General features: G+C 45.6%; 1 protein-coding gene across 3 annotated transcripts in view; it reads right to left on the bottom strand.

Annotated features, from left to right (window-relative positions):
* CHRM2 (cholinergic receptor muscarinic 2) overlaps positions 1 to 9598 on the bottom strand; it is a 134202-nt gene extending 124604 nt beyond the window's left edge. Inside the window, exons 1-2 of one of the 3 annotated variants that reach the window (XM_070423971.1) lie at positions 9454 to 9598; positions 8982 to 9143 (exon numbers count right to left, since the gene is read on the bottom strand). Coding sequence is in view for 1 of the 3 variants with exons in the window: in XM_070423968.1 (XP_070280069.1) it covers positions 5620 to 5650 (31 nt within the window). In the remaining 2 variants the exon portion in view is untranslated. Of the gene's footprint in view, positions 1 to 5619; positions 7026 to 8981; positions 9144 to 9453 lie in introns of those variants that run through there. The other 2 variants (XM_070423968.1, XM_070423970.1) reach the window with 2 other exon arrangements.
* Positions 9599 to 13147: the final 3549 nt, after the last annotated feature.

Genomic DNA, 13147 nt, shown 5'->3' with positions numbered 1-13147 from the left:
CATCTTCCAATGTGAAGGCTATAGTTAGACTGAGCCAGGAGGTGAGTAATCCAGACAGATTCTCCATCTCACCTGAGACTGACGCCTCGACCATAAGCTCTGTTTTCATGGTTCCATTTTCGGAACATGGACTCAAAGCGTGATGTGCTTCTATTTCTCTTTTTTCCCTCTCCTTTTCCTTGACTTTATCAGAATTACATATCGAATAATAGGATGGGAAATTCTTTTAAAGAAACTGCTTATGGAATAGTAAAAAAAAAAAAACTAACAAAACCCCCATTTTTTTAAACATATCTTTGAGGTTAGACTTGAGGCTAAAGCCCAAAGCATCAAACGCACTCTTAGACCCAGAACAAGCTCTTTAGTGTGAACAAGCACCAATTTCTACACTTATGAGTAGGAGGAACAAACATCTACCACATAGGGTTGGTTTTAGGTATAGGAATAATAATATATATATATAAGGCTAATATGCAAAGTGTCCTCTAAGGAGTTGGACCAGGAGAACCAGGAATTCGATTGCTCGCTATGATGTGCGCTGACCACCTGGCTGCCGACCCTGATCCCTGGCCAGGCCAGGGACCCTACCCATGCATGAATTTCGTGCACTGGGCCTCTAATATATATATTAGGTTTACACAGGTCCTAAACTTTGGTAGACACTCAAGAAAGAGCGGGTGGCCATTTCACTGTTTTTGTTGTCATTATGGTCACAGAGTGTTTCATCCAAAATTCTGAAATTTTCCCTAACATGGAAATATCCAGTCATGGACAATGTCCAGCCATGCTCACTTTAAAAGAAAAGCACAACTGTGACTCCTTGTTTACCTTTGAATGACACCTATTGTCCAGAGACAACAGAAATTAAACCTCTGTCACCCCCCGCCCTGCCCCCCCCCCCCCCGCCGACTTTAGTACCCCCAGCACACAAAGCAAAGGGAGAAAAGGAGTCTGGAATATTAGGTTTACACACGAAAATATAGATGCCCACTCCTCTGATAAAATCTGGTAGAAAAGTAATTTTGAGGATGAAACAAGAAACAGCAGGCTGGTCTGGGGAACACTGTGGCCCTGGGGCTGCTCTTTATCTTCTCCCCTAAATGAAAGCAATGCCCGAAGCTCTCCAAAGAACTCCATTAAGCAGAGTTTCCCTATCATTTTCCACTTTCCTGCTGGTTATATGGTCCAAGCCTCTTCCCTGCGGAGCAGTGCCACGGAAGGCACCAAGTATTAGAAAACCATCATCGGGTTCAACAATATGAAATCGTGTGTGAAATATATGTTCTTCCCTCCACCCATCAAATTATGTCATGCTTAGCTTTTATAAAGACTGGGGAAATTAGCGTACAGGTGATTCTTTAACTCCCCATCTCACTCCTCCTAAAGAGCTCCTTAGTTAATTAAATAATCAGGAAATAATGGGCAGGTCTTCCTATATTAGTCTGCCTCGTTTATTGGCTTGGCATGGCTGGGGAGGTAAGGGAAAGCTTCCTTGCTTTATTAAACGGGAAGAATTATCTTCATGGCCAAGAGTGAGCAATAACATCGGGAAACATCATTATCCCTTCCCCGTTCCTAGAGGAGATATTATGCTATATCAGGTATGGGGGATCATCACAGAGCACCACCATTTTGCAGCAATAACAGCAAAATGTATGTATCTCCATTAACATTTCAGACAGCTCCCTCACTCTCACAAACCCCTCCACCAGGGCTGGGAAGGAGGAAGAGGAAGGGTGCCATGTGCTTGGTCCAGCTAGATTAGTAATGAGAACCTAGACAGAACACTAGAATGGAGAGAACACAGAGGAACTTTGTATCGTGCCGATAGCTTCCCAGAAATATATCAGGGGGATGGCTAGTACAAGCATGATGTTTATCACTGCTTATTAGTATTATACTAGCAATAAGTTAGATGACGAGGAGGGGGGGTGAGGAAGAGGAGACGAATAAAGATAAAAGAGAATTTTATTGGCCAATATTTATTTAGCATTTACTCTGTGCCAGTGATTCCCCTAAGCCATTTATGTGTAGTATCACCTTATGCAGAAGGGGGGGTGGTGGGGGGAAGAAATGGCTGGTGGGTTACAGCTTGGCAAAAAAGGCTTTGATCAGTCATGGAAGATCTCATGTGGGCTTGAATTTAGAGTTTATCTTAGACAGTTGAGAAGCCGTGAAGAACTTCTAATAAGAGAATGGTGTGCTCAGATTTGCATTTTAGAAAGGTCATTCTGGCAGTGTGAGGCATAGATTGCACTAGGCAGTGAGGGCGAACCTTTTGAGCTCGGCGTGTCAGCATTTTGAAAAACCCTAACTTAACTCTGGTGCCGGGTCACATATAGAAATTTTTTGATATTTGCAACCATAGTAAAACAAAGACTTATATTTTTGATATTTATTTTATATATTTAAATGCCATTTAACAAAGAAAAATCAACCCAAAAAATGAGTTCACGTGTCGCCTCTGACACGCGTGTCATAGGTTCGCCATCACTGCACTAGGGAAAGCTTGGAAGGGAGACCAGTGCAAAACACAAGGCTCTGGCGGCAGTTCATGTGAGAGATGCTACCGTCTGAAGAAGGTGTGTGGATGGAGATGGGAATGAATTCTAGACGGAGTCTCAGAGACAGGTTTGCCTTAGTGATATCTCAGACAGAGACAGTAGACCTGGAGTGAGGAAGAAGGAAGACATGTTTATAGCAGATCAACCTCACTTCCAATTTGTCATGTAATTTGTGATCAATAATAATGTATAAATTGATATTACTGTTCACACAATAATATAAAGTAAACTTCCAAGTTTCTCCTATAACAAAGCAGCAACAAATTATATATGTACAATATAATATAAAATTATATTATACATAAAATATATAGGAGATAGGAGAAAAACATTCCCATTTTAGAACAAAATACTTCCATCTTAAAGTTTTAAACATTTAAACATAAAAAAATTTTATGAGTGTCTTCTTCCAGAAATATCTCAATAGAATATCTTTGTCTGCTATAGAAATATTTTCACAACAATGTTAAATACCTAAGGGTATAAAAATCTCTCCTTTCCCTTAACTTTTTAGAATTCTACACAGTAAACCACTCTTAATAAGCCTAGGCAAGGAATGTCTTCTACAAATCTCTCTGTTTAAAAATATACTAATTAAAAGTCTTCTTGCTTTTGTCCGTTTCAAGTTTTAATTGAAATTCAAAGTTTTAAAAACGGGTTTTGCCCTCTCCAAAGTCATGTGCTTCCTGTTACTGAACACCAGAGGGCATCATTCTGTGAAAGCCTGGATTTGGGCGAGGGAAAGAGAGAAGGAATTCCATTCCTAATGAAAGAAACTGACTTTTTAATGTGTACCCTTATCTACCATAAAACATTACCATGGTAACAGCACCAGTTAAGATGATTGTATATTTAGGTCACAGTATTAAAGAAGGATCTTGTACATGTAGGAGGGAGGGAGGGAGACTGGAAACGAAATAAAGTAAGACAAGAATATATAAAGTGTGGAAGCAGGCAAACCAGCCAGAACCTATCTCACCCTTTGCTAATAGCAGTTTCCCAAAGTCACATTATGTCTTTCAAAGCAAAGGTGGCTAAAAACTCTAACTAAAATGAAAAGCTGCCCTTGAAGTTCAGACCCTTAAGTACCAGCAATCTTAATTAAGAAAGAAGCACTCGTTCAGCAAGGCAAAATGAATACAGGGCTAGGCTGGAGGTTGGGATGTATGCAGTTCTTGGTTAGGCATCACGTTGGAAAAGCTTCTCCATCCACTTCAACAACACAAATTATGAGTTAAACTGCGTGGACGCAAAAAAAAAGGCCACATGCTAACCTGACTAGCTCAGGGAAGGCCTGTGTGGCAGTTTTGCAAACTCACAGACCTACAGTAACCACAAAGGATGGTCTGAAATTAGAACTTTAACTAAAAGCAGTTTATAGTGGGTAGTCATGTCCTATACCAGTATCTTCCCTGATAAAGGTCAATCTTTACCTGAACTGAGCCTATTGTCTTTTTGCACCTAAGATAACATCCTCCTGAAATGTCAGGGTAACTTGTAACTTCCCTTTTTCCGGATCCCTCAGGGCACAACCAAATACTATAAATTCCTCCATTGTGATTGTTATCATGCTAATTGTTGACTGTTAACTATCCTGCACCCACCTAAGTAAAAGAAGCCTGTATCTATCGTCTTACTTTTTATCCAATTCCAGAGGTCCCCCCACCCCTTTGCTTTCTCCCGCCTCCCTAATTTATCACCAATGGATTTCATGTAAATCACTTATCTCTCCTCCTTTGATTGTAATGTATAAAACAGGTGAAGAACTGTCATTCTCTGGAGCATTATCCCAATCTGTTGAGATTCTGTTCCCCGGTAATTGTCAACAGTTTGGCTCAAATAAACTCACAAAAAATTTTTACAGGTTTGGATGTTTGTACGTTAACAACTGGAAGATATAAAAATTCTCTTTTATCCTTTTGCACCAGACAAAGAAAATCTCAGTAAAGCTATAGGTAGAAATAGCATCTGCCAAAATGTAAGGCAATTTTGGTGCCCTCATTTTCCTCTGCCAGAGGCAAACACTTTAATCCCAACAAGCATGTTGCGGCAACTAAGAATCTAGTTGGCTCTGAATCTTTCTCAGTTAGGGTGGAGGGAATACCACACGAATGTGCACAATTGAATTAAAAGGAGGGGGAGAACATCATCAAACTCTGAACAGTTTTGATTTCCCAAACACAGGGCAAACAGTGTTACAACAATTAATGGAGCCAAGCAGCACAGCAGGAGGCAGGAAGTTACTAGCTGTGTGATTTGGGGTCCTCACCTCTGAACTCTGGTTTCCTCTTCTGTAAAATGGGAAAAATAACATCTATTTCATACGTTTGTTGCGATGATAAAATGAGAAAACTGATTCACCCATTCACACATTGAACAAATACTGAACCTAAGATGTGCCAGATACTGTTGTAAACAGTGGGGACAGAACAGATAACATAATACATGTAAGGTACTTAGGACAGTGCTGGGGACTTTGAACACATTCTTTAAAAATGCATTTCTAAGGGGAATGACCTGTTTCCTTTGCACCACACAAAACACACACTCCTAAAATTACCACCACCAGCACCACCACGTGACCCAGCTGAGCTTGGGTGTATGTAATCAGTGGCCTTGCTCCAATGCGCTCTAATGAAAGCAGTCCCAACACTTGCTCCATGAACCAAAGATAGGCAAAGTGGGGGCGGATGATAGAGACTGACAGCCAGATGTTGACAGCCACAAAGAGGATATTGACAATGCTTGATATATAGGTGTCCCCTGAGGAAAATCACACAGAGTCCACATCATAAAATGGGCAACCACTTCCAATATAAGTTTAAGTGAAGAAAACCAGTTCTTTAGAGGAACTGGCTAACAAAATGTTTCTCTCTTGATCCTACGGAGTAAAGGGAAGAAAGACTAAGATAAAATTAAGAGTGGGGCTAGAGTGGTCAGGTTTAGACAGTTACAGGCATTTTCTCCCAGGCATACCCCAAACAAGGACTAACTCCAGTGCTGGAGGCTGAACCCAGCACTTGTGCCTGTTAATAGTATACCCACAGGTTCCTACCTTTCTTTCTTTTTTTCTTTCTTTCTCCCATTTCCTCTTCATTTCCTCTTATTCTACTGTCCTCTCTTCATCTTTTCTACTTGATTTTACGTTGTTCAGGGCTATGGGTCAGAGAGGCATGTGCTCCCTAAACAGCCCACCTCTCCCCCTCCCCTGACTTGCCCTCCAGGCCTCCCCCATCGGCCAGCAGGCTGCAAACTGCTGTTTTCTTCTCACCTCTGGAGCCACCCCTCTCCCTTCTGTGTCCTTGAACCTGAGAGCTGGCTACCCTGGAACTGAAATTAGAAAATTCCCACTAAATTTACATCCACCTGCTTGCAGTTGGGGGTTATCTGGGCAAAGAAGGGCATAGAGTCACATTCAAAGCAACGTAATTTTTTAATGTGAAAATAGCACTAGCTGACCGCCCAAGTTGACAGACTGTGGGGACCATGCCAAAGGGACCTGTACTTCTGTGTGCCTGCTAGTCTCTTCCACCTCCACCCCTGAAGTCACTTGAGAACTACAAAGCAGGCCCTTTGGGTTCTCTTGAACTTGAACTATGATGGGAATATAAAAATCCACCTATTTCCTCACCCCAATCCCCCTCCAGACACCCTCAGGCATACTTACATAAACATGCATTTATTGCATTTGAAAGAAAACCAAGCATCTGTCAGGAAGCACACCCTGAATTTGGGGGTCCCAGGATTCTCCCCACTCCCACCTCACTCAGAGTTTTAAAACCGTAAGTGGACATGGCTGGAATTGTTATGACTTTTCAGGGTCAAGTTTTATTTTTCAGTTTTCACAGGCATAATTGTTTAACCCAGTAAAGCTTGTAGAGTCCATAGAATCTTCTTATCTCTGCCACAACCTGAACACATTACTAATAACAGTGATAACAATAAAAATTCATCTGGCATGAACTTACTGCTTCTTAAGGTTCTTAGCTGCCAAAACCCGCAGAGCTGTGACACTTTTAGCACAAAATTCTTCCACTCACTTGACAAGAGTCTCAAAGTCCACCCTCTGAATTGCAGCCGAATGCAGTTCCCAATGTGAAACCCGTCACTGGCCACAACAACTGGTTTAACTCCTATGATTATCAATGCCTTTGTTGTGAAGGCCCCGAAGATACCATACACACACACACACACACACACACACACACACACACTCCTAATTGTAGTTTCAAACTGTACCATCACCCTTATTATTTGCTTATCAATGAAAATGTACCATGTGCTTCTCAGTACTATGTATGCATACAACCAGATTGCCAACAAAATACCAAAGCATGGCCTTTGCCAGGTTGAGAGAGTTTAGAACTACCTCACCTTCAGCAACCTCTCCATTCAGGTAAAGTAGAACGGCCAGGAATGCAGTGAGCTGCTGGTCCGCCCGAGGAACCAACAATCTGGACTTCCCTGAGTAGCTGGAGAGAGGCTTCCCGCCAAGGGTGGGCTCTGGCCTGAGGCCTGGTGGGAGGGGAGGTGGGGCAGAGGCAGGGCACCCAGCCCCAGTCTCTTAAAGCTGCCCCATGCAGCTGGAAGGCCGGTCTTTCTCCCCTAGAACCTCCCCCATCCCACCCCCAACCCAAATTCGAGTTTTTCTCAAGCTTTTTCTGTTGTCCTACGGTGTTTTTTTTTTTTTTTTTTTGGAGTCGGGGTTGGCTCCGTTCTCCTCCAGCCCGGTCCTCTGCGGAACTGAGGCCGTGGCCATGACCCTGACCTTGGCCCTGGACACGGGCGCGAGGCTCTGTGGAGCCCAGACTGCGGACTGCCCGCTGTAGCGCGGGCGGTGTGCGGTAGAGCGTGGGGACCTGTGTCTGTGTGGCTGGCTGCGTGTGCCGGGGGACGGACACACCACAAGGCTGGCTGCCAGGTACCCACCGCCCCCCAGCGCTAAGAAAAAGAGCAAGAAAGCAAGACAAACCAAACAGACTCAGAGAGAAGATGAACGGGAACTAGAGAGTCAGTGTGGGAGATTCCGGAGCTGGAGGGCTGGGAAGCACCGTGCTTTCGCTGGGCTGGCCACGCCTGGGCGGGCAGACGGGTGACCCTAGGTGGCCTCAGTCACAGAGGTGCCGGGCCGTGAACTAACTTCAGGACACCTGAGGGCAGCTCGGGTGAGATGTCTGCAGGCAGGTCTTCTTGCCCTCCGCGTCTATCTCTGTTTCTCTGCTCTCCTCCCGCCTCTCTGCACCGAGGTGACATTTCCATACAGGCAACAGCCTGGTCTCATGACCTGGGGTTGGTGAGTTCGGTTGGGAGGTTTTGTGGCTCAAGGCAGCCTGGAGGACTGGCGACGGCAGGAGGGGAGAGAAAGAGATGGGGACCCTGAAGGGGAGCTGAGGGAACTGAGGCAGGGGTGTGTGCCGCTCTGTCTCTGTGTCCATAATTCGGGGGGAATCTTCACCTCTTGAGAGCTCCCCTAGGTGAGCTTCCTCCTACCCCTCTGAGGGCGCCCCAGGGGCTGCGGGCAGGGCTCACAGGTGGAATGTGTGCGCGATCCACCCCGCGCGAGCTCGGACCGCGTCTCGCGGGTTCCGCTAGCCAGAAGACACTCGCGATCGCTCAGGTCCGCAGGTGCGGACCGCCAGGGACATCAGGAGTGGAGTCACCCCTATCCAGGACCCGAGCCCCGCCGGGCTGCCAAGGGCCCATCGTGAGGCGGGTGTTGGCGATGCCCGGCACGGTCTTGGACCTCTGGAGCTCTGGGCTGAGCGCCTGTCCCCCAGCCTCTATGCTCTGCGGAGCTGAACTGGGACGGGGTTGCACAAGGCTTCCCCCTCCTCTGTCCTGGGACCATTCGCTCATGCTTGTGCCCCTGGCCCTTGGCCATGGTCCACGAACCGCGGCACCACAGGGCGGAACCTGGGTACGGTGCATAGCCTTAGCGAGCGGGGCCTCCACCCCAAACGCCTGGAAGACGTGGCAATCCAGGCAGCAAAGACCGTGAGGGGTAGGAGAGGGCGAAGATCTCCCTGTCTTTTCAGTGACGGCATCGCGGGGAGCGGGAGGGAGTAGAGTCGGGTGACAGTGGAGGGGTGTCGGGCTGGAAGAGGCAGCGGTGCCCCGGCAGGCGCGGCTTCCAGGCTGCCTTCTACCTTCCGCGGGACTCAGTGACCCGCGGAATCACAGCCCTGCCCCGCGCGGTGCCTCGTCTGCCCCTTCCTGCCAGACCCGCCATAGCTCCCTTCAGCCCTCCAAGCCCCAGGAGCCAAAGTTTCCGTTTGAGAATCTGCACTTGTGGGGGACCCTCGGCCAGTTTCCCAACCCCGAGCCCTCCGCACCGGGATCTGGAGATCCGGAGGGACCCCGCTGTGCCAGGGCCCCGGGCGCAGGCAGGCTGAGAGCTGGGCGGCGCGGCGCTCTTACCTGCTGCGGGTTTGGCTCCAGCTACCTCCCCGGAGCGCGACTTCCTCGGTGCAGCTGGCAGGCGCGAGGAGCCCTTCGCGGGTTCGGGGCGGACCGGCTCCGGCGCGGGCTGCGCAGGGCTCAGAGTCCTAAGCCAGCCGCCCGCTCGCTTTCTCCCTTGATCTTGCGAGAGAAAAGGAAAAGATTAGTTGGTGCCGCGACACCCGGAGGGGTGGGGCGGGGGAGGCGGGGAGAGAGCGGACCCGGTGGTTCTGGCCAGAGCTGCGGGGCTCCGCCGCGCGCCGCCAGAGTCGCGCACATCACAGGGGTCCCGGTCCCTCGGCCAGTCCGGAACCCCTCGGCGGCTTAGATTCAAGTGAAACCGACGCTGCCCCCGCCCTCCACACCAAACCACCCAAGGAGAAGCAAAAAGGACTTTGGAGCCTGGCTTTCAGGAAGATGACGAGTCTGGAGAACAGAATAGAAGCGAGACCTGCATGGACCGGCGAGCTGGACGGGATGCATTTCTTCACCAAAGTGCTTGGGAAAGTAGTGATCAGAGTAGCGGCAGCACCGACTTCAGGGTGCCTGTGGCTATTTCCTAGCGGGATCTGCGGTTGCAAGACTCTGGCCAACCCTCAGGCTGGCGCGTGTGCGTGTGTGTCCGTGCGTGTGTGTGCGCGCGTGTGTGTGTTTGTGTGTGTGCGCGCGCGCGTGCGCTCGCTGGAGCGGGTCTCTGCACCGGGCGCCTTTGGTGTAGAGCAGGAGAGCGGGTCCCTTCGTGCGTGTGTGTTCCATTAGCTGCAATGGGCGGACAGTTTCTGGAGAGAACATTTACAATTTTCTTGCAGTATGACAGGATTAATTGCTGGTGAAGGCGTTCCTCCAATGAAATCTTCTCTGCTCTCTGATTTGGCGGTTCTTCTGAGCAAATATGACAGCCTTTTCTCCAGGCGCCTTTCCGCTCCTCTCCACTTCCATGCCCAGAGCCCCGCTCTCCATCTGCAATTTCTACACCAGAACCTTTACAATCACTACTGCCACCACCACCACCACCCAGCCCCATTCCTGCAAGTATAGGATTGCTCTGAGAGTGGCATGACATTCTGAGGAGACGCAATATTGCTTTGCCATTGCCGAAGACACTTGAACCCAGTTTTTCCAGGTGGGAAAATGTTAGAATAAATCCGCTATGCTATGGAAACACATAATCGTGCTAAACTGTTCAGATTGTTTATTTCTTTGGGGCATTAATAAATGTGCTAGACTCTAGAGATATTTATTCTCTAGAGATATTTTTCCTTGTTTTAAACACAGATCAATGCCCTTGTTTTCCATGAATAGGCATTTGGGTACAAAGTATTCATGGAATTTGGGATCTCCATAAAAAAATTATGATGCAAGCTTTTAGTGCTCACATCGGCTATAGGTTTTTATTTGTTTAATGAGAAATTCTTTCAAAGAGTATTTATTATTTTAGGTACTAACCTATTTGATAAAGGCACAATGACAGTTCTGAAGTACAAGACTTGCTTTTATGAAAGTGTACGTGTATGTGAAGGCAACATCAATGTTTGATATGTTGTACAGGCTGCATTTTCTCTCGCTCAACTTTGTCAAGTAAATGAAAAAAAAAGTTGAAACCTTAAATTGAATAACACAATATTAGATGCATCCCTTTTCGATCACAAAGACAAACAAGGAGCAGGTTGAAGATGCATTGGTTTAATATAGTTAATTAAATTAAATTAAATTAAATTCTCAATGCCCAGTCCTTTGCTAAGTGTCAAACAGCATAGAGAATAGCAAATGTTACTCTCTGTTTTTATAAGCTTCCAATCTTACTGCTAAGGAAAGACACTCATATGAAACACCTATATAACGGTTGACAATCAAGACAATTACACAGCAATATAAATTCACGAGTAAATGGAAATCTTGTAGTTTCTGCCCTTTCAGATAACTTGCAGTCAACAACAAGCAGGACGTAGCACAAACTTAATTTTGCTCGATTGAAGTCAGCCTGAAATCATGCATTACAATACTGTGGCTCTACCTTCAGCTTCCACCCTCACATCCCACCATCACTGGGAGATGTTAAGATACTTGTTAGAAAATCAAGACAGCTCTGTTCAGTCTTAATCTCAGCTTCCCCCAGCGTTTGGTCCATTACATTAAATATCTGATTTTGGCATTTCTTCTCCTTTAGGTGCTCTTTAAAAAATGAATCCACATTTTCTCTCCTTACTCTTATTTCTTTCTGCTAAGCCTCTATAAATCCATGGAATTGCTTCACTCTTTTTGAACACACACACACACACACACCCAAAGCCGAAAAGAAAAGGGGCACAGATCTCTGACCAGGAATAGAGAAGAGGAAAACTCAGTAATCTGTTGCTATTTTGTCCTTTCATACCATTAATGCCTTCTTACCCATAGGACTACACATTCCCAAAAGAGCAATAAAGCAAAAAGTCAATGAAAGCCAAGAAATATTTTCTTAAACTTGAATAAAAATAAGTCGGTGAGTAAGTGAACTACTATGTCCAATAGGAGTCACTATACTTATGTCCTTTTGAAGAGGAGCTGCAAAAAGAAGCAGCATCTTTAGCAAACGATCAACAATGTTGTCCATTTTCTTCTTCTAGGTCATCAATGAAAACACCTTTTTATCTTTACTTGTAGCTGTGCCACTCACTGTGGTTTTAGAGAAATCATTCAACTTTTCTATGCCTCAGTTTCTTACTCTGTAAAAGGGACATTGTAATATTGCCTGGGGTTGTTATAAGGAATAGTAAGGTTTCTTCATGAAAAGCTTTCAGTAGTGTATGGCAAATAGCAAATTAGCCATAATTATAAGACTGTGAGTTAGGAATTTAAAGCACAGATTTCTGGGTCATGTGTCTGACCTACTGGGTCAAAACATTTAAGAGTCAAAATGATAAATATCATGCAATAAGCATGTTAAACATTATGCATTATAATACTAATCCCAAGAAGCCCAATTATTTCCCCCTTCTAGTTTTTTTCTATACAAACAAAAATTATATAAATTCTGAGCATTTTATTTTTATCTCTTAAGCCAGTTCATTTTCTCAGATCAAAGAGTACTCCCCATCCCAAGAATACAACTTTTACATTTATTAGTGACCCATGGTGTGGAACATTTTCAAAAGTGATTTTGTAAAGACTTTGTAGAATGCATCTATGGATTTCCCTTTATCCACATGCCTGTTTCCCACCTCAAAGAATACTAATAAATTAGTAATTTCCACTTGTGAAGCCAAACTTCATTACCTACCACCTCACAGAGCTGGTTTTAGGCATGTGCTGACAAGTGCAGGTGCCTGAAAGGATGACTTTGAATCTTTGACAAAGCTCGCTTCTGAGTAAGACTGGACATGAGCTCGCCACTAAGGTCAGGCGAGGGGGAATGACTGGCAGTTCTCATTCCTGGGAAGGTGCATATTTGAAGGTGCCGCGTTGATTTCAGTGCAGCAATAATGAGGCTTCAGTAATTAGATGTACAAATCAGCGCTCTATCATTATAAGTGGATTAAGTGGATGACAAGTTCAGCTTGAGTGATTTCCCACTAGGTATGGTGGCCATAACATTTTCTTAATTTTTTGTTTTCAAAGAACCAAGAAAATGAAGGTGAGACTTTTGCTTATACAGGGAAAATGAGCCGGAAGCAGGGGGAGATCTTGCCTTGCTCTTCATTTCCCACTCACACAAACTGAGAGTTGAGCGAGGGAAGCACAGCATTTGCCAGCAGGAGGTTTGGGGAAGGCAGGCTGATTTATCTCAGGTATATGAAGGGGCTCAGAACAGGCCTCCCCAAGATGTATGGCTTGGACATGTGGATTATTTCAAACTAAAGGCAATGAAGACCATACAGGCTCAAGAAACTGCTTTTACCTCTCCCTTAAAGAGTTTAAATTGTGAGCCTTGCCCATAAGGAGCTATTATCAGAAATAAAATTTTATGTCCTATCTGTATGGCAGGGAGAATACCTAATTACTGAACATTTGCTTTCCTGATCATACGGTAAATTATCCTACCCCTCCACCCCCTGAAGCTCTAGGCCCCTCTCCCATTCCTTGGCTCAAGATGATAGCATGTGTACCTTATTTTAACGTTCTGTCTTGGAACCTCTAGTGTGTGTGTGTGTGTGTGTGTGTGTGTG

The sequence above is a fragment of the Myotis yumanensis genome, unplaced genomic scaffold, assembly GCF_028538775.1.
Source record: "Myotis yumanensis isolate MYYU_CA2020_CCGP unplaced genomic scaffold, mMyoYum1.0.hap1 SCAF_9, whole genome shotgun sequence".
Lineage (NCBI taxonomy): Eukaryota > Metazoa > Chordata > Mammalia > Chiroptera > Vespertilionidae > Myotis > Myotis yumanensis.
This window is presented reverse-complemented; position numbering and strand designations above follow the sequence as displayed.